This window comes from Boleophthalmus pectinirostris, unplaced genomic scaffold (genome assembly GCF_026225935.1).
Source record: "Boleophthalmus pectinirostris isolate CB_2022bp ecotype Guang Dong unplaced genomic scaffold, ASM2622593v1 HiC_scaffold_17, whole genome shotgun sequence".
Classification (NCBI taxonomy): domain Eukaryota; kingdom Metazoa; phylum Chordata; class Actinopteri; order Gobiiformes; family Gobiidae; genus Boleophthalmus; species Boleophthalmus pectinirostris.
In genome coordinates, this window is record NW_026571115.1 from 18,325,898 (window position 1) to 18,347,557 (window position 21,660).

At 37.9% G+C, this 21,660-nt stretch overlaps 5 protein-coding genes across 6 annotated transcripts; 2 read left to right on the forward strand and 3 right to left on the reverse strand.

The window, feature by feature from the left end:
* Positions 1–75: 75 nt before the first annotated feature.
* On the forward strand, positions 76–7,611 carry LOC110168519 (5-hydroxytryptamine receptor 3A-like). The gene is made up of 8 exons (XM_020933960.2): positions 76–199; positions 5,278–5,414; positions 5,663–5,707; positions 5,792–5,898; positions 5,963–6,132; positions 6,205–6,320; positions 6,761–6,971; positions 7,324–7,611. Exons 2-8 carry the CDS (start codon positions 5,319–5,321, stop codon positions 7,551–7,553), a joined length of 975 nt encoding a protein of 324 aa, XP_020789619.2. The 5' UTR covers positions 76–199; positions 5,278–5,318; the 3' UTR covers positions 7,554–7,611.
* Positions 516–1,649, reverse strand: LOC110168530 (inward rectifier potassium channel 16-like). The gene has a single exon (XM_020933970.2). It carries the CDS (start codon positions 1,647–1,649, stop codon positions 516–518), a length of 1,134 nt encoding a protein of 377 aa, XP_020789629.1.
* Positions 7,612–8,816: 1,205 nt separating the features above from the next.
* Positions 8,817–11,126, reverse strand: zgc:112148 (uncharacterized protein LOC550424 homolog). Of its 2 annotated transcripts, none has more exons than XM_020935449.2 (7): positions 10,904–11,126; positions 10,685–10,749; positions 10,471–10,615; positions 10,300–10,389; positions 9,389–9,514; positions 9,186–9,314; positions 8,817–9,101 (listed from the first exon to the last, which is right to left on the reverse strand). In XM_020935449.2, exons 1-7 carry the CDS (start codon positions 10,913–10,915, stop codon positions 9,075–9,077), a joined length of 594 nt encoding a protein of 197 aa, XP_020791108.1. In that variant the 5' UTR covers positions 10,916–11,126; the 3' UTR covers positions 8,817–9,074. The 2 variants fall into 2 exon arrangements, with proteins under 2 accessions (XP_020791108.1, XP_020791100.1); XM_020935441.2 differs by having other exon boundaries at positions 9,389–9,517; positions 10,904–11,125.
* Positions 11,127–11,796: 670 nt separating this feature from the next.
* LOC110168511 (proton channel OTOP2-like) lies at positions 11,797–14,157 on the reverse strand. The gene is made up of 6 exons (XM_055152633.1): positions 13,673–14,157; positions 13,459–13,595; positions 13,316–13,374; positions 13,094–13,236; positions 12,181–13,013; positions 11,797–12,105 (listed from the first exon to the last, which is right to left on the reverse strand). Exons 1-6 carry the CDS (start codon positions 14,109–14,111, stop codon positions 11,935–11,937), a joined length of 1,782 nt encoding a protein of 593 aa, XP_055008608.1. The 5' UTR covers positions 14,112–14,157; the 3' UTR covers positions 11,797–11,934.
* Positions 14,158–15,884: 1,727 nt separating this feature from the next.
* Positions 15,885–20,506, forward strand: ush1ga (Usher syndrome 1Ga (autosomal recessive)). Its single transcript, XM_020935429.2, has 3 exons — positions 15,885–16,198; positions 18,572–19,025; positions 19,208–20,506. The coding sequence occupies exons 1-3, from the start codon at positions 16,035–16,037 to the stop codon at positions 20,006–20,008; spliced, it is 1,419 nt and encodes a 472-aa protein (XP_020791088.1). The 5' UTR covers positions 15,885–16,034; the 3' UTR covers positions 20,009–20,506.
* Positions 20,507–21,660: the final 1,154 nt, after the last annotated feature.

A 21,660-nucleotide genomic window follows, 5' to 3' on the forward strand; every position in this document is an offset into this window, starting at 1 on the left:
ACTTTTAAAACACGTGTACTTCTGCCAACCCCTCTGACGCGCCATTGACCAATGGCGAGCTGCAGCGCGTGTCCGCGGCTTTCATCCCAGAGCATTCATTGAAAACGTTCACTCAGCGGCTAGGTGATATTTAGTGTGCATTTAAACAGGTCACGTCGAGTCAACAAAACAGCAATTATTTTATTTTGGAGCGGCCCACGTAAGTAGGCAAACTTACTTTTTCCTGTATATTGTATGTAGGCGGTAGGCCTAACCTAATGTGTGGTTGAATAGCAACCATTTGTGCACTTTGTCAACACAAGATGGGGCTGTAGGGCTAAAATTAAAAAAAAAAAAAAAAAAAAAAAAAAAAACATCTGTGTGCTTTGCCGATAGAACTTCTAAAATAAATGAATGAGTGAATAAATAAATAAATTAATTAATTAGAAAAATCAGACTTGAAGATTAATACATTTTATTATTAATAATTGTCCCACATATACACATATTTACAGTGAAAACAGTTTAAATTAATTCTACAAAAAGGTCTGCTGCACAACTTCTTCAATAATATCAGGACTGGTTGAACTTGTCATTGCTTTTAGTTGCTGCCGTGATTGGTTGTTGTTCAGTGAAGGCCTTCCTCTGTCATACTCCTCTGCGCTGATCATGGGTACTGGGACCCATGTTGTCTCATTGAACCGTGCGTAGTCCACATTGTAATGCTTTTTTCCTAGTTTGAGCATTTCCTGGAACCTCTGTCCCCAGCGGATGTCTGAAGGTGTGTAGGACGTCCTTGTTTGATGGAGCATACCAGTGGAGTCGCCTGTGTACGTGAAACAAACCACTATTTCAAAGGCTTCCTCATGGAGATCATCTTTCCTCAAACTATAAAGTGGACTGTTATGATCAATTTTGTGAATGATTGTAGCAGGAGTAACCAGAACCACCTCTTTTTCCTCTACTTCAATGTTCTGGTACACCATCCTCAATGAGCCCGCCATTGGTTGTTTAACATGGCGGACCAACTGTGCTTTAACAACTCCGTCCACTATGTGATTTCCTCTGAAGTCTCCAAGCCGCCATGACAGACAAAACACCCCATTTCTTAAGTTGACCACTGCACAGCTGCTGAAACGTACAGTCTGAGCCCTCTTGCGTGCTGAAGCCATTTTTGCAACGATGATACCAATGATGATGGTATCCAAAAGGCAGCTGAAAACATCCTGTATTGTGACCACTATAATAGCCACTATACAGTTTTCAGACATACCTCTAAAGCCGTAGCCGATTGTGGCCTGGGTCTCCATTGAGAACAAAAAGGCAGAAGTGAATCCTCGGACATTGTACACACACAGATCGTCATCTCCTTTGGTGGCATCTCCATTCACATGAGCAATGAGCCAATAGCAGAGCCCGAAGAACAGCCAAGAGAGGATGTAGGACAAGGAAAACATAAGGAACATCCCCCTCCAGCGACACTCAACCAAAGTGGTGAAAATGTCTGTGAGATATGGACACCAGCCCTTGAGTGAAGTTTGGAAGTCCACAGGGAACCTTCCATCCTTTTGCATGTAGCGTAAAGGCTTTTGCTTGTTTCGGAGTTTTCCCAGATAGTGCAGTTTGGTGTAGGATGTTTCAATGACTGCTTCCTCTCTGAGTGGCTGCATCTTCATAACAGACCTGTCCTGGTACCCTTAAGAAGACAAAGGAGATGGAAGGCAAGAATGAAACTTTGAACTATGTCAAAGAAAATATGTCTGTGAACTTTCAGATAAACTTTTTCAGAAAACTGTGTTGTAGTAGCAGCCCAGCTGTACAGGCAAAAATACTCCAGACAACATTAGTTTATGAAGCTACCAACTTACTCATACTCAACTTACTCAAAGTTCATAAGAGGACATTATAAACACTGTTTATGGTAAAGCCCAATTCATGGGTTTTAGAACGATGAAAAATTAGCTCCATACCAACCTACTATTTAAATAAAATATATTATATCTTATATTATGTCTTTTGAACGGGAAATCTTCCATCAAATTAGTTGTTTGATGACAGATGAATGTTTCATCTATTAAAAAAAAATGTCCCTGCACACCTGCACACCAAAGTAAGAATTATTCAAAAACAATTGCTGACCCTCATTTCTTTCATATTATTACACTTTTAAGTCGGTAAATGTGTAGAATAGAATAACAATAATTTTAGCATAAACCCAGCCTGCACTTTACAGCTGTTTTTTAAGTAACTCTATTGGTGCAAGTGGCTAAAATATGAGAGGAATTACAGTATGCATGTGACATGTAAAAAATTAAAATAGACTTTTTCCCTGCACACCTGCAAAACAATGAGATGAGATAAATGTATTAATTTAAGTGTCATTTTTATGTTACTTTAAAATTTAATCAGTAACATAGGTAAGAGCATTGAAGCGGCCCCTTTCTGGTAAGGCCTGTTACGGTTAATTAGACACAAGGCCAATCTCGTGACAGAGTTATTAATCTCTTTTATTCTTTGTGCGGCTAATAATTATCCCACAAACAGCTTTCACCTCCAAGTGCTACCGTTAACGTCAAACTTTGCCCTTTTATAAACAATGATCTAACAGTGTCCCAAAGGCAGGTACCTCTCTCTCCTGGCTTCAGTCAGTGGTGACCATAAACATGCATGATCAATATGCATTCACTTCCTTATGATAAACCAGATCATGACAGGACTTTGTTCATTGCTGTACTGCCATAATGAAAGACATACCACTTGTTTATCACATTTTATGACAGTTTATAATTAGAACTTTATGAACAACTCCTGTTTTTATTGTCTTATATCCTTCCTTTTCAGACACCATGTTCTCGTAGTTGTATATTGACACACATGTTGAGTGAACAGTAACTTGTCAACAAAATTTCATGAATTTATTCCCAGCCATGCATGACCCCTAAGCATTTTTAGCTTGTGTCTCTAGGCAAACACAAAGATTTCATTATGTACCAGTGTCAGTGGGTCTTAACTGCGAGGTTAAAAACAAGTTAAGGCAACTTGATCATTAAAAGGTATGTTTTATTAAACTATCTTCTTCTGTCTATCTTGTCTTAATGTTAACACTGCTCAATTAGTTATATTCGTTTTCTGGGTGAATAATCTTTAGTAGAAAGATAACCTCATATTCATTTAATGTGCGTTTTTCATAACTTATAATGGCTTTTCATTTGTAAGCATTTTATATACCATATTTAAAACAACACTAAGCAAAATGTTTTCAGTACATTTTAAAATCATCAGACTTTTTCATATATAGACATACTGCATATTCTTTCAAAGTACAATGAAAATGATATTTATGCATAATCTATTGAAAGTAACCAAATTTGACTTACCTGCAGTGTTGACCTAGTTTGCATCAGGTGTCACCAAATCCCATCTGTTGGTCTATTTCTTATGATCTCTTCCAGAAAAACGCTTGCCTATGGTTCTGAGACAGGTGAAGTGAGCTTGGGGAGGTTTGTTTCTTAGATAAAGTCTCACTGGGTTCTCATATCAGTCACCTCTCTTTGAGTCCTTATTGGACAATCAGCAGGAATTTATGACCTGTGGAATATTCTGAAGGTCCCTTGGGTCAAAACACCAAACCAGGTAATAGTGGGTCTGTCATATGGCGCAAGCATGTTTTGACCACTTGCTGTTGTCCATATGAAATGTACTTTTTTTTTTTTTGGTAAATGGCGAAACCTCTTTGATCTGTGCAATAATACTTACTTAGTTAAGATAAGGTCTAGATCACAGTTGTACGTACAAATTTTAACACTTTTATTGGTGTTATATAACAAAATGGGACAGTTTTATTGAGGTCAGTAGCAAATAACATTCAAAAATATAATTATCTGTTATTTTCTTCAAAGATGTCCGACACATGAGGTAAGAACATTCCTTTGAGAGATAAGTGAGCAGAAAGTTTCATCTGAGACAAAAATGTAAACACTTTATGACACAGTCCATAAACTGTTCAGACAGTTATTGATTGATTAATTGATTTTACCTTATGTGACTGGCAATGCAGCTACAGAAGGATGCTACAGGAAAAATCCTTTGTGAATGCTTGAAATTACTGAGGATTTGTAGTTTTGTTGTGTGTTATTGCAATGAATGGGTGATAATGAGGTTGTCTGTGAATGTGTCTGTGTGTGTTTAAGGACCTGCTCGTAATAAGACAGGAAGACGACAAGGGTCAAAAGTCACGGACAAGTTAGAAAGAAGTAAGTTTATAGAGTTTGAGAAAAATCTAGGTTATTTAGGTGACTTCAAATGCTTTGTTTATGTTATTATTAGTGCCCCTATTTTGACTTGTTTTGGGGATATAGGGAAATAGTTGCCTTTTTCCCATTCGTCTCATATTGTTTTATACTTTTTAGTCAGTGGATATATAATATAGAACAATCACTTTAGCATAAATTTAAATCCACACCATACTTTCTAACTGTTCTTTAAGTAACTCTAGTAGTACAAGAAGCTGCAACATGAGAGGAATCTAGTTATTACAGTATTGGACAAAGACAATTTTCTGTTTATTACAGTGCAAATGTGATATGTAAAAATGGGTATAAATAAAAATTATGAATTGATTTAATGCATTGTACAGTTTTATGGGCACATATATGGATAATGCAATCCCTGGTCCCGTTAAAGAAACAGCCACCTGCATCTCAGCATGTCAGTTCGTGAGAGCACTCTTTTAATCCTCATGGTTCATTATAATGCATTATCAGCCACTCTGCACAAAACTAAACAAGGTGAACACACAGTGGGCACAATACATATCTTGTTCTTGTGTTTACACAGATCTCAGGTGCCCACACACACAATTAATTAAATGCACTGATGTTTTCACAGCAATTATGATCATCTAGTTTTGCTGAATGTGAATTCAGTTTTGGAGAGTGTAAACGTCACACTGGTTGGTCTTTTTAAACTTGACCCTAAGTGGTAAAACAGACAGAAGGAGAGAGACAGGGGTGGTGCAGTGATAAGTTTTACAGTTAAGTGTGATTCAGATAGCGATGAATTTGGAAATATATACCGCCCTTATGGTTCTGCTTTTGATGAGAGGTAACTATGAATGATTGTGAAATGTAGTAGATGTTTCACTTAAATTAAATGAATGTTAATTTTTAGGGCAAATATGTGCTCAAACAAACTGAAACTTTTACTTGGAAGTATTCTCACATTGTAAAGAGAGGATCCAGATATTTCACTAGAAATTACTCATTTAATCATTTTGTTGACTTTTCTTTGTGATTTCAGGAGCAGAGTCTGTATGTACAACACGGCGATGTCTGGCACAAATGTTGATTAAAAAAGAGCTGAAGTCCCAGCCTCAGTATGAAAACTGCTCTGTAATCATTGAAATACCTCTTCTGGAATATCAAACTCTGGCAGTAGTAAGTACTTCTACAAAAAATATCAACCAACTTAAACTATTGCAAAGGATGTTATATGACTGTTGGTATACATACAAATGCCTGAAAGTGGAAGTTACTATTTGTTTGCACTATTTCAGATTGCCAAATTAACCCGGTTTAACCATTTTACTCAAATAAGACTTTTTACTGAAATAAAATTAGAAAAGATATTTTTAAAATGATACAATTTATCATGGAAAAGTCCTCAGCTATATCTCATTGTACAGGATACAAAGAATCTTCGCCTGGTTAGCCGTCTGCAAGCAATCTTAGTAAGTACTTTTATTATGATATATAACTATTCCTATTACATACTTGTTTGGTTTATGGTTAAATTGATCCTTGTTGAAACACAGCAATGGAGAGATCCTGAGATGTCCTGGAACACTTCCTTATACCAGTATGAGGAGGTGTCTGTGCCAGTAGATAGTGTGTGGACACCTGAGCTTCATGTCACCAATGCGTAAGTAAGACACAAATATTTTTTGTATAATATAAAATGAACTCATTGATTTCATATCTTATAGAATAACAATTACAACACAGCCCAGCTCTAAAGACCTTGAGGTGTTAAGTGATGGCAGAATGAGACATGAAATTATCCTGAACACCGAAGTCAACTGTGAAGTAAACCTCTTTAACTATCCTTTTGCTGCTGATGCTTGTCCAGTGGCCATCCATATCTGGAACAGTAAAAGTAAGTATGATGAAGCAACATTACACTTGGTTAATTCTATGCACAACAAGTATTTTCATGTTATATTTTTAGAATGTGGTGGAGAAATGAGACTTGATGAAGTCAAGATGAAAGATGGGGCACATGGAGACTGGCAAACAGAAGATGTTCACCTTGATCAGAAAGGAGGAAACAAAAAGTTTATCTTAGTAAGTTAACACATTACAGCACAAGTATTTTTAACTAATGAAAAACAATTGTAAGACTGAATTATTACAACTTTTACACTTAAGTACTGAATCAAAGAACAGATTTGTTTGGATCCAGAGGCAGAGAAAGTTTACCACTGTTTTGAACACCGGGGGTACGGGGTTTTTATCATAGGGTACTTGGTAAAGTTTCAAAAGAAGATATAATTTAATAGTATTTGAATATAATATATATTTCTTTTTACATCTTTAAGAATGTTTTGATGGATTGGGGACTTTAATATCATTCTTAAAGCAAAATACACTTGTACCCAAGTTAGGGGGTATTTGGAGTGTCAGAAAAAGCTGAAGTGTTACATTACACTTCCCCTTTTTTCTTTTTTTTTTACTTGACTCTAATAATGACATCACTGACTGGATTACATCTTTCTCATCTTCAGGTGGAGCTGAGAATTCGTCAGAATAACCCCTTCATCACTCTGATGTTGCCCAGTATTCTGATTATAATGGCTGATGTAGTAAGCGTTGCATTGCCACTAGAGGGCGGTGAACGCAACTCTTTCAAAGTCACCTTGGTGCTCAGCTTCACCATGTTCCTGATCATCCTGAATGGAGAGCTTCCCGGAGACAGCCAATGCAGTCCAGTTATCAGTATGGAATCTCTATTGGTCCATTTATAAGTAATGCTATTTGCTGAATACAACATATTCAAATTAGAATGAATTAATAATTAAATGACTGTCCATTTAAACCCAACCCTAAACTGATATCTTCAGCACAATACACATCTTATACTTTTCTTACAGCTCAATACACATCTCTTACTTTTACTTATACATTATTCTTAATTTTTTGCTTTTTTACATTTTTATATTTGCTTTTTTTATTGCATCTAACTTTTTTCTTCCTATCTGCATGATTATTATTTTTTTTTATTAGTTGTCTCTCTACTGTGAGATCAAAGTTATATCATATCTTATATTTTTATCACACTGTGCTGCAGGGATCCACTTCTGTGTTTGTCTCATCACCTTGGTGTTCAGTATGCTCGTGTCTATGGTTCTCACACGTGTGGCCAAAGAAGGTGGAATTATCTTCTGCTGCTTTTCAAAAAGGTTCCAGAAAGAAAATGCAGGGATGAAGGATGAAGGTAAAAATAATACACTTTATTTATATAGCACACTTCCTAAACAAAAAAACTGTTGCACATACAATATAAAGTTGGAAATATAAAATTAAGTTCTATTTAACTGCACTAGTCCATAAATAAACTTTATATTACGTCAACAGAAATTTTGGGACCTGGGGCAAGAAGCTTCACATGGGTCCCTCTCTAATATAAATTCACTAGCTAGGACCACGCCAACGACGACATAGTGCGAAGAAGTTTATTGATGATGTACGAAGCAAGGCAAAGATGGCTGGGTTGAGACTATGGGTGGGGGCTCCGTCTCAATCTACAATTGGCCCAGCCAGAACGGGACCCCCCCTTGTAGGGGTCTTATGACTAAAAGACAAAATAGGGGATGGGAGGGTGGGGTCGAGTTAGCCGAGACAAACTGGGATGATGGGAAAGGTTGCTACATATAGGCTTCTGGGAAATTAGAGGCGTGGTCGAGGCGAGTTGTGGTTCGCTGGTGAGAGGAGAGGGCGACTGAGGCGTGGTCCTGCTCCTGAATCTCAGTTAATCGTATTAACTACATTTAATAACAAAAGGGTCCAATTCTGGGCTCCTAAAACCCTGGGACCCAAGACAACAGACCCATTTGTCCCCCACTGTCTACTGCCCTGATTTGAAATAAAATTGTATTCTACTCTATTTTGGTTCTCATCCAGAGTCCAGGCCTGACATCAGTGTTCTCCACACTGAGCCTGCAGAGGAACACATTCAGATGCTCAGGAAAGTGGTCAGCTTTCTACAAGCTCTTGATGCAAAAAAACAAGAAAGTGACAAATATGAGCGACTTGCAGATGCCCTTGATAAATCTTTTTTCTGGATCTACTTTGTTTCGAGCATAGCTTACTTTATTGGAATGTCTTATGTCATGGTCAATCACATTTGTGTTATCAACCATTTCGACTTCTGGGAGTAAAGGAGTTGTAACTTCTACCATCTGGTGTCTGAACATATTCTAACTACATTAAAGAAGAGAGATGGGGTGAAGAAAAAAAGCTAAACACTAGTGTGAGTATAATTATTTTGTTAAAAGTGTCAAATAAATTGCTGCGTGTAAAATGTTACGTTCATTTTTGAGTTGAGTCAGGAAATAAAATACGCTTGTATCTTGTTATTGTCTGATGGATAGTGTGTTACTACCACCTAGTGGAAAGACGTTGTACTGCTGCTACTGCATGTGATCAGCATACTCATACCTGAAAACATCAATCAGTAACAGTGTTTTTAATATTTGTATTATTATAATAATGCTTAATATAAATATTTTATTTTTTAAATTAAACAAAGATACAATAAAACTAAAACTTAAAATGTACAAGTTAAACTTTTATGATTTTATTGACAACATTGGACAAACTAAACTAAACAGCTAAGTTCTTTAAAAATATGCAGATAAATATTGCATTAAGTTGTTTTTGGTTTGGCATATTTATGATTAACAGATGGGCTCAGTGTGTGTAGAGCAATTACATCTCACTTTCACCATGTAGCCTCCATAAATCCCCCAAAAGCCAGCAATATATTCAGTTTACAAAGCCCATGGCAAAGAATACAATTTGACTGTACCAAATTTCATCTTAAGGTTCCTCTGTTGTCTTCATTGCCTAGATAGATAAGTAGATAGATAGAAACAATATGTTGATTACATGTCACACCACACTAAACAACAATGACATTACTCTACATACCTGTTTAAAAAGCTGAGCTCCCAGGTAGCCTTTAGCAATATCTTTCAGATCTGATCTCCCACCGACTTTACACCTCAGGTAGCCATACAAATTGGCCCACTGTAAAACCAGACCCATGACTACCACGGCCTACAGGGCGACAACAGACTTAAAATGAGAGTCATCAAGTAATAAAATAGGTCAAATACAGCATTAGTACTGACCAGCCATTTAATTTGAAGAGAGATGATAGTGCTGAAGAAAAACAAGATCCAGAAGACAGGGCACACAGTCAGACCAAGCCAAAAAATACGAGATTCAGCACCAGAGATTGTGCTCTGACTTTGTGTCTGCTAAAAAAAAAGTAGAGTAAAATAATGGTATACATCCCACTGAAGCAAATTTCACTTTAGTTTCAGTTCAAATTTAATAATCACTTTGAGTCAGAGTGACAGAACTTAAATGATCTGAAATGCGTTTGGATTTACCAGAACAAGCCCATAAATATATCATGCAAAACCATTGTTTTGACCTTATAATTATACACTTTAAAATTTTATTCTTTACTCAATATAATTCTCTATCTACAATTGCAACCAACTTCCAATGGCTGCCAAATTAATACACAACATTACAAACATTAAAACACAATTCATATACAATTCAAAAACATCTGCTGCTTAGTGTATCCATGATGTACATTTGTTGACTTAACTTGTTAAGTTTTTTGTATCTATAAATTTTTTTTCTTGTAGCCATAGTCGTACTTTTATGCCTTATAAGAGTTTTGTTATTTGTTGCTTTCCTCAGTTTCCTCAATCGATGTCATTGTGGCATATCTATTCAGGGTTTATAGTCCAATGAGATTCATTTGGTCTTCCGATATTCTATGTTATTAGGTTCTTTTTTTCAGACCTAGAGGGTTTATAGTTGATATGCACACTAATAATAAGTGGGTCTAATTCTTCTATGAAGACCAAATGATCATTTCCAAAAACCAGCAGTTGTGTGGGTTCTAATACAAAGCTTGCCATCTGTGCATTGGTTTGCTATCCTTTTAATTTGTAAAGAGGTGTATGAGACTGTTCTTGACATAAAAAATGTGGTTGACCATAGTGTGTATCCTATCACAAACCTTCCGTGACTCAAATATCCAGTGACTATTGCCATTTTCATCGACTTGGTTCCACCAGCGCAGCCCAACCAGCAGTCTCCCAGACACATTCTAGATAAAATTTAAAAATATGACATAACCTAATAAATATAAATTAATACAACAAAGTCCATTACATTCTATGTCACATACCTTGACAGTCCAAAAATCACATGACAGCAGGAGGATAATTGACACCATACAAACAATAAAGCGACTGCTGAAGAATTCACACATTAAGTAAACAAGAATGGCACTGGTCCGAAAAAACAGGTGGAAGAATGAGACCATGGGATGCCTAAAAACCAAAGAAGACTTTAGTTGGGCTAACATTTATTCTAAAAGCGAACACAAGAGGATTTCTCACTTAATATTTGACTTTCTTGTGTGAATGCCATCATCGTCTTCACCAAAAAGTGGAGGCTCTGAGTACTGTAATGTAGTCACAGTTAGTATGATATTTGTGAGAGGTGCAAGATACACTGCTGTAGTAAAGTCTACATGTTTTAGCAATGTAAAACGATAATATAAATGTAATCATAGGCTGTAAGTTAAAAAAAAATTATGAGAAAAAACTATCGTTTACCTGTCTAATCATTTTGAGAGAAGACACCTGTATTTCCGGGTGACGTGGATGTAAACAAAGCGGTGTGTGGAGGACCCCGTAAGTTGGCTTGGTATTTGCCTGCGTTGTATCATATTTTGTTAAAGTTTCCGCATTCACACTATATAACAAAAGGTTTAAACAAACCTAGTGACTCATTTTACAACCAAACCAAATGTACAAATTAAGCAATAGCTACTATCAGAACAACTCTGTTGTAGGTAGGATGTTGTAAAAACCTTGCACGTGCATTATTTCACGTGTTTACTGGTGACAAACTAGTGAATGTGTCATTTTTGCAGTAATGTGAAATAACCATCTCAAAGCTTTGAGATCTCCAAAATATGATGAAAGGTAAAGAGCATCAATGGAAAGGTAGATCGACTATAACCAAATATTAAGCCACATTGTTGACATTTTTATTAGCCAATATTTCGAATTAAGAGTGATTACTTTATGGTTACAAAACTGCTTTTACCGTAGTGTACACAGCATGACAATGTTTGTTCGGGTCATTGGGGCCAATTTAGGATTTTGCAATCCAGTATGACAGCATTGTTCAATCCAGAAAATACCTTGAAGATGCTGATTAACAATATAATCTTTATAATGTTTTCCTGGGAAGCAGTCAGTAATGCCAGGAATTTTGTGTTTCTTTTCAGCAGAAAACTCAAGATTCTGGGAAGGGGGCAAACTTGCGTAACTTGAGTGACATGTTCTTACACAATTATCTTCAAACATGGCATCTACTGCTAGGGATGTGTAATATTTAGTAGCATAAAAGGATACTTAAAAATAATTAAGAAAAATATCAAAGGACACTGTGATTTCAAGTTCAGTTCATTTTAAATACAATATACATGAACAGATATATGATATACAGATCACATCAAATGCTGAAAACACTTCTAAATAGAAACTATAATACAATATTTTACAAAATAGCTTAATAGTATATATTTCATTGACCGAACATGCACATACGCACACACATATCCTATACTTTTGCACCTTTATGAACACAGAAGCACTTCAAACAAACTCGCAACTGAATGCATTCTGTAAAAGATGCCAAAAGGAAGTCCAATATTAACTATGGCTGCCCACATGCTGAAATTGTAGAAATTCACTTCCGTGTCATGGTCAAACTGAGGACGAGCACCAAAGGCAGGCATGATCCATAGCTGCAAAAAATAAACACTTTTAAGAATACTGTTTGTGAAATATGTTAATAGTAAGATGTGTAAAATGGTACTTACAATGATGTTGCCCAGAAGCAAAAAGGCACAGACTTCCTTCACAATTCTTCTCTTCCATGACATTTTGTGCTTGTGCTCAGGGGCGTGTTCATGCAGGACAATTTCAGAAGGCATCCTTTGGTCCAATTCTGATCCTACGGATTCCTCTTTCTCTTTTAGATATGGGTTTGTGACGATTCTAACAGGATGGATCTCATGGTGTGGCTCCCGGTGCAGTCCTTCGATTATAAAGAAGTTTTGGAGGCTGAGTTGGATAATCATAATTATCGCCCAAGCCAGATTGAGTTTGTTCAGGTGACCACTTGCCCCTGTGGCTACCATTGCTACAATGCTGAAGTAACTAATGATGAATTGACCTAGTGATGCACCAACTAGCAGCCCAACATCTAGACTTCGTGTTGGGTTCTTCTCTGATACATGGTCCTTATGGTGCAGTTTAAAAATGCCACAACCTAGACCACTTGCGAGGGACATCAGTGTAACTATCACAATGTTCATTACAAAGTGAATCATTAGTGCATGGTCATTCTTTGAATCATCATCATCATAACTGTCAATTTTCATTTCCATCTCATATATAATAAATGTGGCTATGCCTGCGACAACTATCAGTACCCCTGCAACTGGGCCAAAAATAACTTCTTTGAAATGGAATTTGAAATGGTGGTGGCTATGCTCATCTGCTACTCGTGCAACATTTTTCCACATAATATAGGCCATAGCTGAAGCGAAGAGGCTGTACTCAATGTTAAAGGGGTATAAGTAGTAGTATGCCTCCTTAAAGACACTGCAAGATGTGTGGCTGCATGTGCATGTGTCATCACCGTAGCTCGCTGTTGCAGAAGAGAAAGATAACAGTTTTTTATAATCATTTCAAAATGTGTATTGTATTGTATGTGTTCTGATTGAATACCTTTGGAAATGTAAGAACTTCGGCCGCTATATTTGGTTTTGTTGACTGCATAGTCAGGAAATGATGTTTGATGAAGAGATTCCTCTGTAACTAATGCCATCCACATGACTAGGTTTGTGGAAAGCGTAATCATTATTCCACAACTGAAACAAAAATGAGAAAAAAAAAGATGATAAACTATTATGAACACAATATTTGCTTTTATTACAGGATAAGACCTACCGTGATACGTTTTTCTGGACCTGCACACAGTCTTTGGCATGGAACCACATGAAGTAAGTCTGAAACAAACATCATGATGTCAACTTCACGGACATAGTGGCTGTATGCATTTAATGGTTACTTAACCTATTACATCATTTTACCTGTGTGGTTATAAATGCAATTTGAACTACAGGGAAGGCGACTTTAACTGCAGAATCACAGTGGAGGTACCCCACGTAGCTCGCAATCTTGAAAATATTCATGATGAAACTTAGGATGCCAAAACAGACCAGACCACCTACAACAAAAAACATTTGTGGCTAAGACAAAAAATCTATACATCTGTAGATATATTTAAGTATTTAATTTATTTACCTCTGAGCCAGATTGGTCCTGCATGAGAGTCCTGGTACACAATTGCATGTTCCTGCTTGGCTGTATAGACGGAATAGTAAATCATCCATGCGGTGGTGAGGATGAGGAGTACAATGAGATAAATCTGCAGGTGAGTCGTGCTGATTTTGATGTCCTTGTCGGCACTGCCACTGACCAAAGCACAGCCCAAAAGCAGGACATTCACACAGATAATTCCAGACCCCATCCAGCCCCAGTAATGACTCCGTTCTTTGTGTGCGACCACAGCAGAGGAGTGGGAGAATTCCGGTTCACAGGTGCTCTCTGCCTGTTCTGGGACCCCCACAGTGTCGGGCAGGTGGGCCCCCTCTGCCTCCTTGTCTTTCTTCGTCATCCTGCACGGTTCACAAGGATCACCCTCCAGCAGGCATTTGCACTGATAACCTGTTTTCAGACACATGACCTCTGCTGCTCTTTCAGCCTAGTCTCAAATGAGTTATCTCTAGCCACATTTGCTTATATACTACTAGAGGTTTCTACAGGTTTAACGGCTACACCCACTCAGTTACCTGCTCCGAAGAAAGATCCCGCCCAAGTGAAACCTTGAAGATAATCAGCATAAATGTCAGCCTGCCACCATACCAGATTTAAAAACAAAACAAACAAACACTTAACAAACTTGACATATCAAATCTTTATTTTGCCACCCACATGCTCAAACCTGTTTATTAGACACATATGTGTGTGCGCCTGAACCCAAAAACCTGACAAAAAGATTCTAAGAAAAATCATTGATTAAAGGATGATGTTGAATCCTACCTGATGCAATTTAGTCCTGGGGGTATCCTCGTCTGTGTGCCTTTTATAAACCTTTCAAAAAAGGTAGTTGACTTTAGAGGGTCATAAATGTCAATAAATCAGTTAACCACAGAACTGTTTCATAATGACACCCACTGCCTTTTGAACACAGAATAAATGTTCAAACACTGTTTCTATGGACACTATTTTCTTTCCAATAAAAAAATAAATAAAAAATGCATTGGTTCCTCTTCCTAAGTAGCCCATTTTTATGCCACCATACACAATTAGCAAACAAAGGTTTGCCTGAATTTGCCTCAAGAACTTAAAAAAATAAAATAAATAAATAAATAAATAAATATATATATATATATATATATATATATATATATATATATATATATATATATATATATATATATATATATATATATATATATATATATTTTTTTTTTTTTTTTTTTTTCTATAAGCTGCTATTTCCCAGTAAAAACATGTTCCTTTTTGCTTATTTGTGGAAAATTCCTGTGGTGTTAAAAGACCAAGCCACGGCAGCCCATTGTTATGTAGGTTTCAATGAGGCAGCATGCCACAGTCTGATTCTCTGCTGCTGCATGTTTCGTATGCAAAGGTCTTATTTTTAAATTTCGCCGGATTTAACACCATTGACTTCAACATGTAATAGCCTACATTCTTCTTTGTGTGCACCTTTATCAAAACACTGTAGCAAATACTCAGAGAGGACAATGGCTCTTGTCTTTCAAACAATGATGTACAAGAACATGAAACAAAAATAACAAACACCTTTCTTGTTTGGAGGTTTGAAACAATTTATGTGACTTTGCACAATGACTTTTTTGTCTGAAAAGTGTTGACCTCCACCATGGAAATGTACTCTGGGTTTGCATGAAACGCACAGGCCATAGCCTTTTGGCCCTGATATTTGCTGGCGCATGCTTGACCTGACTGTCCTGGTCAGTTGTTGCATATTTCAGCACCAACATGACGGCCTCCGGCACCGTGAGACATGTCGCTAGAGTACACGGAAGCTGTCCCTGGTAAAGCATGTGAATTGGGGCAGACAGCTCGTCAAAAGTGCACAAGCTAGTGAGGACACTGCGCAGGTATCCGATGTCTGCCTATTATGACAAGTCACATAATTAGAGACCCCATGAAATAATAGCTAAACTGGGCTAGCCTTTTTCATTTGCCACCAGGGGAGTATCTTTCATCCTTAATGATCATGGACTTTGGGGAACAATACATCGTCGCCTATAGAATGTACAGTAGATTTTAGTGCGCGATATCCGTAGATTTGCACTATGCATGGCCCTACCTAATGTATGCAACTCCTCTGCTGGGAGCACTGCACGCAGCGTCATCTCCTTGGAAACCGCGCTCTCCCTCCAACGACGCTTTTGCGGCGAAGTGCACGGGACAGCACGAGCTCCAGCGGGACAAACACTCAAACGGTGCCCGCTTACACTATTGCGCTTTTTCCTCACTAGACTTTTATTGTGGAGGATGCTGTGGTTATCGCTTAGAGAGCACAATGGAGTCAAGAAGGGCGGATTAACTTTGCACTATGAATGACAGGTACCATAAGGCGGCCCGGGATGGCTACCTGGACCTGCTTAAAGAAGCCACAAGGAAGGACCTCAACGCTCCGGATGAAGATGGCATGACACCAACACTATGGGCTGCTTATTATGGGAACCTGGAGGCCCTGCGACTGATTGTGGCGAGGGGGTGGGTATATTCCCTTATCTGCGTAAAATGCAAACTTTACCTGACCGAGCCTATTAAAATGTGACAGTTACTGTCTTTATACTTGTCAAAGCCTCATGCAATTTATGTAATCACCTGATTTACTAGTCTTATAAACCTATCTCTCTACGCTTTATTTTGGGTTACAGATCATCCAAAAAAGCGCCTGTGCCCGCAAGCAAATCAACCTCTATCCATTCGTTCAAAACACTCTGTGTCTTACCCTTATTTTTACAGTGTTTTATATTATTTTGGCTCTGTCTGAATCCCAAATACTTCGGTAGCACGTGAAGATGGTCTTCACGTTTTTATACTATACAGGAGGCTAAGTCTAAGCATATCTTAATACAGTGCATACAGTAGGCTGTATAGTTTTTTAATCGCCATTAGTTGGATTGGTCACGTAGGCTATTGCATGCAAAATTCTTAAGAATGTCTCTCTAGAACATCTTAATTAAACACTTGGTCTATACAAAACGTGCTCCTGAATGCTTTATGGGTATGGTATGCTTTATTTTCCATGCACAAGTGCATGCAATTGCTCTTCTCAGTGAATTCCCCATTTATTCTGGCTGACCTGTTTCATGGGCTAACAGAGAAATGGTCTCAATGTGTGACACTTAACTGGCGACAAAGCACAAATAGGTTCCTAATTTCAATTTGATGCTCTTTCCCATAATGCAAATCAGAAAGTTCAAGGATTCTAGTCATGAGATTGAAGTAATTTCACTTTCATTTGTCACCAATAAAAGAATGAAATCAAAGTGTGATATTCCAAAAGAAACACACACACACACACAAGCTTCTTTGCAGACAGGGCAAATATTAACTCTTGATTGGCATGCAGAAGTGAAATTGTTCTGTAACAGTAGTTAATTGGTGATGTGACACTTTGTGGTGCTGTACATTTCTGTCAAACCCACATTGGAAATGTAAACAGTCTCTTGTGATAACGGATAATCTTGAGCTTCTGTGGTCTGGATTTGTATGTGAAAAGCATAATAAAGCTGTCTTGTAACTGAACTGTTATAGTCATATAGAAATATGTCATTTCATAAATAGAAGATGTGATAACTTTAGTGTTTGCCTTGTCATCATCTGATGATATTCCTTTATTTAGAGATACGTTTATGGACAATGATTGATACCTTGAGCACATCTTCTGCTTACATAATGCTGTTACCAAACTATAGCCTACTTTTCTCTCACATCAAAATCAGAGGGAACTTATACAAATCGCTATGGAGGCTGACAGAGACACATATCCTGTGAAAACTTAACAACGCAATACATCAATAATACATTTGCACAGTGGCTTCACGACCGTCACATGAAATATTAAAGACTTTGTACACGGTCACACTGGAGGGCATGGACAAGAGGCAGAGCTGTAAACAATCAAAAAACTATTTAGCACCAAATATCATCAAAGATCATTTAAATGATAGACATATGGAATAGCTGTTTCTAGACAGGTCATTCATTGGGGATTTCATGTGGAGAGACACTTTTGAAAACATCAGTATTTAAAATAAGCTAAGTTTGGCATGGTGTAATGACCTCACCTGTGGCTAATATAAGTTATACTTTTTAGACTCAAGCTTTTAAGGCTTGTGTGAAACATGATCCAGGTGTAATGCAATGTAGTGGTGCTGCTCGTATTACAGACAGCGACAGCAGTACATTCAATAAGGTAACCCTGAGGTCGTGGACTGTCAGCCAAGGGTTAAAGCTGTCCAAATGTATTTATAGACTATTGTTATGGTGTGTGCCTAGCCTCTCCTTGTATCAAGGCAGACTTCTTTGTTAAGTGCAGTTGGTTTGCTTTCCAGTTATTATAATGGCATTTTGAGAAGTTGGTTTGAATAGGCCTACTTGTATATTTCTGTTATTACATTATGACTTGCCAGTGCCCAATTACAGAAAGAAATATTCATATTCATCATTGAAAACATGATTATTTGACCCAGTTACCTAAAATAAAGTTATTAACATATATCTGTAATGTTTTGTGTGTTTTAAAAACTATTGTAGATAAACTCGGGGTAGAATGAGTGGCCATTTTATTGAAGGTTTTCATGTGCTTGTTTCCATGTTACTGCTGTACATGGAACGTTCCTTAATATGGCATTAAAATGATCCATCTGGACCTAGTGGTGTTGTCTCTTCATGGACTTGATCTATAACTTTGCCTGGTGGCATCACGTGCTTAGTTCCATGAAGATGTAAATTTAATGCCATACTGTCGAACATTCCAGGCAGAGTAATAACATCTCCACTGAGACATGCAGGTTGGCAGAAAAGTTACATAGTTTATCTTTGTAGACCTTAATGTTTTTTTCAATTTCTTCACAGAGGAAACCCAGACAAGTGTGACATATGGGGGAACACACCGCTCCACCTCGCAGCAGCCAATGGTCATCTAAACTGTTTGTTCTTCCTGGTGTCTTTTGGTGCCAACATCTGGTGCCTGGACAATGATTACCACACACCGCTGGACATGGCCGCCACAAAGAACCACATGGACTGTGTCAGATACCTGGATTCTATAGCAGCCAAACAGACAGGCCTCAATCCTAAACTGGTCAGTAAGCTGAAGGATCGGGCCTTCCGTGAGGCTGAGCGAAGGATCAAGGAGTGTATGAAGATGCAGAAGAAGCACCAGAAGAGAATGGAGAAGAAGTTTCACAAGGAATCTTCGGAGGCATCTGCTTCAGATGCCATGAGTTTCTCCAGTTATACAGGCAGCTCTGTCAGCCACAAACTACGAAACTTCAACCCAGGAACTGTCAGTGTGCCATATTCTCAAGTAAGTCTTTTTGAAGAAGCTTTTTGAAGTCATCTTACAATTTTTTTTCAGTAGATGCTTCTTTGTTAATTGTCTATTGTGTTATATATTTTATGATGTGGAATGTCAATGTTTGTGGAAACCAGTCTTTGTACTGATCTATCTTCCTCATCATGTTACCTTGTACATGTGCTTCCTGCTAGGCTACTCTCCATGCCACTAATCGAGGCAAGACAAAGATCCAGAAAAAGCTGGAGAAGAGGAAACAGGGAGATGGTACCTTTAAAATTTATGAGGATGGACGGAAGAGTGTACGCTCACTGTCTGGACTTCAGCTGGGCAACGACGTGATGTTTGTCAAACAGGGGACCTACGTGAACCCCAAAGACCGTGGGCGCCGTAATGTTCGTGACATGTTCCCCAGAGACAATGACGATGCTATCTCACGTGCCATGAGTGAGCCAGACCTCCATGGACCGGATGTAGACTATTCTGAGATAAGCACTGATTCAGGGCATGATTCTCTTTTTAACAGGCCAGGGCTGGGGACCATGGTCTTCAGAAGAAACTATGTGAGTGGGGGCATGTTTGACCTTGGACGGAGGGATGATATTAGCGTGGCACAGTCTAGTAATACTGTTCGGTTGCGTAGTAGACTCCAGCCTTATACCAGTATGGATGAAGACAGCATAGGAAGTGCCCGGAGCCTTCAGGAGAGGAATATAGAGGAGCTTCCCTGGGACGAGGTGGAATTAGGACTGGACGATGATGATGAACCAGACTCCAGTCCTTTGGAGGTGTTTTTGGCCACTCAGAGCATGAGCGAGTTCTTCTCCATCTTCAAACGGGAGAAGATTGACCTGGAAGCACTGCTGCTGTGCTCAGATAATGACCTTAAAAGTATTCACATACCCCTAGGGCCTCGCAAGAAGATACTGGACGCCTGTAAAAGACGTCTAGAAACCATAGAAGATCCAGACGCTATTGAGGACACTGAACTGTAAGTACTGACAGTCCAATGTGACATAGTAACCCTGTTACTGACAAGATGCATTCAGAGAGGAGCGACCATGGCTTTATGAGTCGTAATATCTGTTGCCCTGCAGATAATACAATTAGCTGTTGGTCGTGAGCTCATCCAGTTTAAAGGTCAGTGGAGAATTAAGTGAATGTCTCAAATAATGATAGAAATGACAAGGACTTTTGATAATTCAGTGTAACAATGCACAAAGGCACCTGACAAAGACAACAGAAAAATAAAGACAGTATTTATTTTCAATCAGAGTATATGGGGTTCTACCATTCTGTGGTGGTGCAGCCCATGGAGAAATTCTATAGGGGTTTCCTGTGCTGCATGGCCAAACAAACTGAATGAGAGGTCCCCAACCGCAGTGCCATCCTTTGTTCCTGTACGCCATGGAGCACGGTTAACAGAGAGGTTATTGTGGGCCCTACATCCCACTAATATGTCGCCCCTGTGGGGTCAATCTGGCCATACCATGTGCCTGCATTGATAGTGCCAGATCATTTTCTGTATAGATTTGTTTTGTAATGTCTTTAGTACTTCTCACAGTATCATTATTATGTGCATGTTTACATTAAGCCATTATTTGTCTGATAAATGTAACATTAAAACTTCTGCACATAACACCAAATTATGAGATAAAGTGTCAGAGCTTGAACCCAGTGTTTTTTAGACTGTTTATTTACCGCCTTAAATAACAAAATGTAGTATGTTTGCAAATGCACAATTTAACATTTTACTGTGAAAATGCACAAAATAAATTATTTTGTTTCATCATATTCTTGCCTCAGTTTTAATCCCCAGTTGGAATCTTTCCATATCTAATATTTCCATTTAATGATATTATTGCATTGCAAGACAACTTTTTCTTAGTTTAGTTTAATATGAAAAAAAGTGATGGTAAATTTTGGATCTCAAACACACAAAACATAAACATGTGCAGTTAATGGTACAATTAGAGCACATATCACTCACTCTCATTATGACAGATGGTAAAACATTTCTGTTCATTCTAGAATTTCTAGAAAACACATCCTGTTTTGCTCCTTATAGTGACTCACTGTATTTGCTGTAAACCCTCGTTAAACTTTAATACTGAAGGAGATAAATAAGCTCAAATATGCATTTCAGTTATCTAATGTTTACCTGCTCAGTGAAGACATTTCCCCCTAGATTTACTGGCACCATGCAGGATATAAACAGTGGAATTATTGGTTCTACTTGGTATTACTTAATACTTAAGTTCAACCATTTTTTGTAATAGACAAGACAAAATATATACATATTTTTCACTGACTACTATGCTTATGTTTATTTTGCATGTTACTCATTTTGCAAACATGTAACTAAGCAGTCACACATCACAGATCGTAAACTGTTGTTGTGTAGTCCCCTGACACTTTTTTTATTTGCTCATTTATTAATGATTATGACTCAATGCAGGTCAAAGTTATTTCCTTATTTGGCAATTCTGGAAACTACCTGATTCAGCTGATGATAATAAGCTGCACACTTTACAGCGGTCAGTGTGGCTATGTGTGAGTGGACTCCGGAAGTATGTTATCTGTGTCTGCCATGCCTCTGACATGACATTGTTGTTCACGGGAAACTCTCTGAACCTCCCTCAAGTGT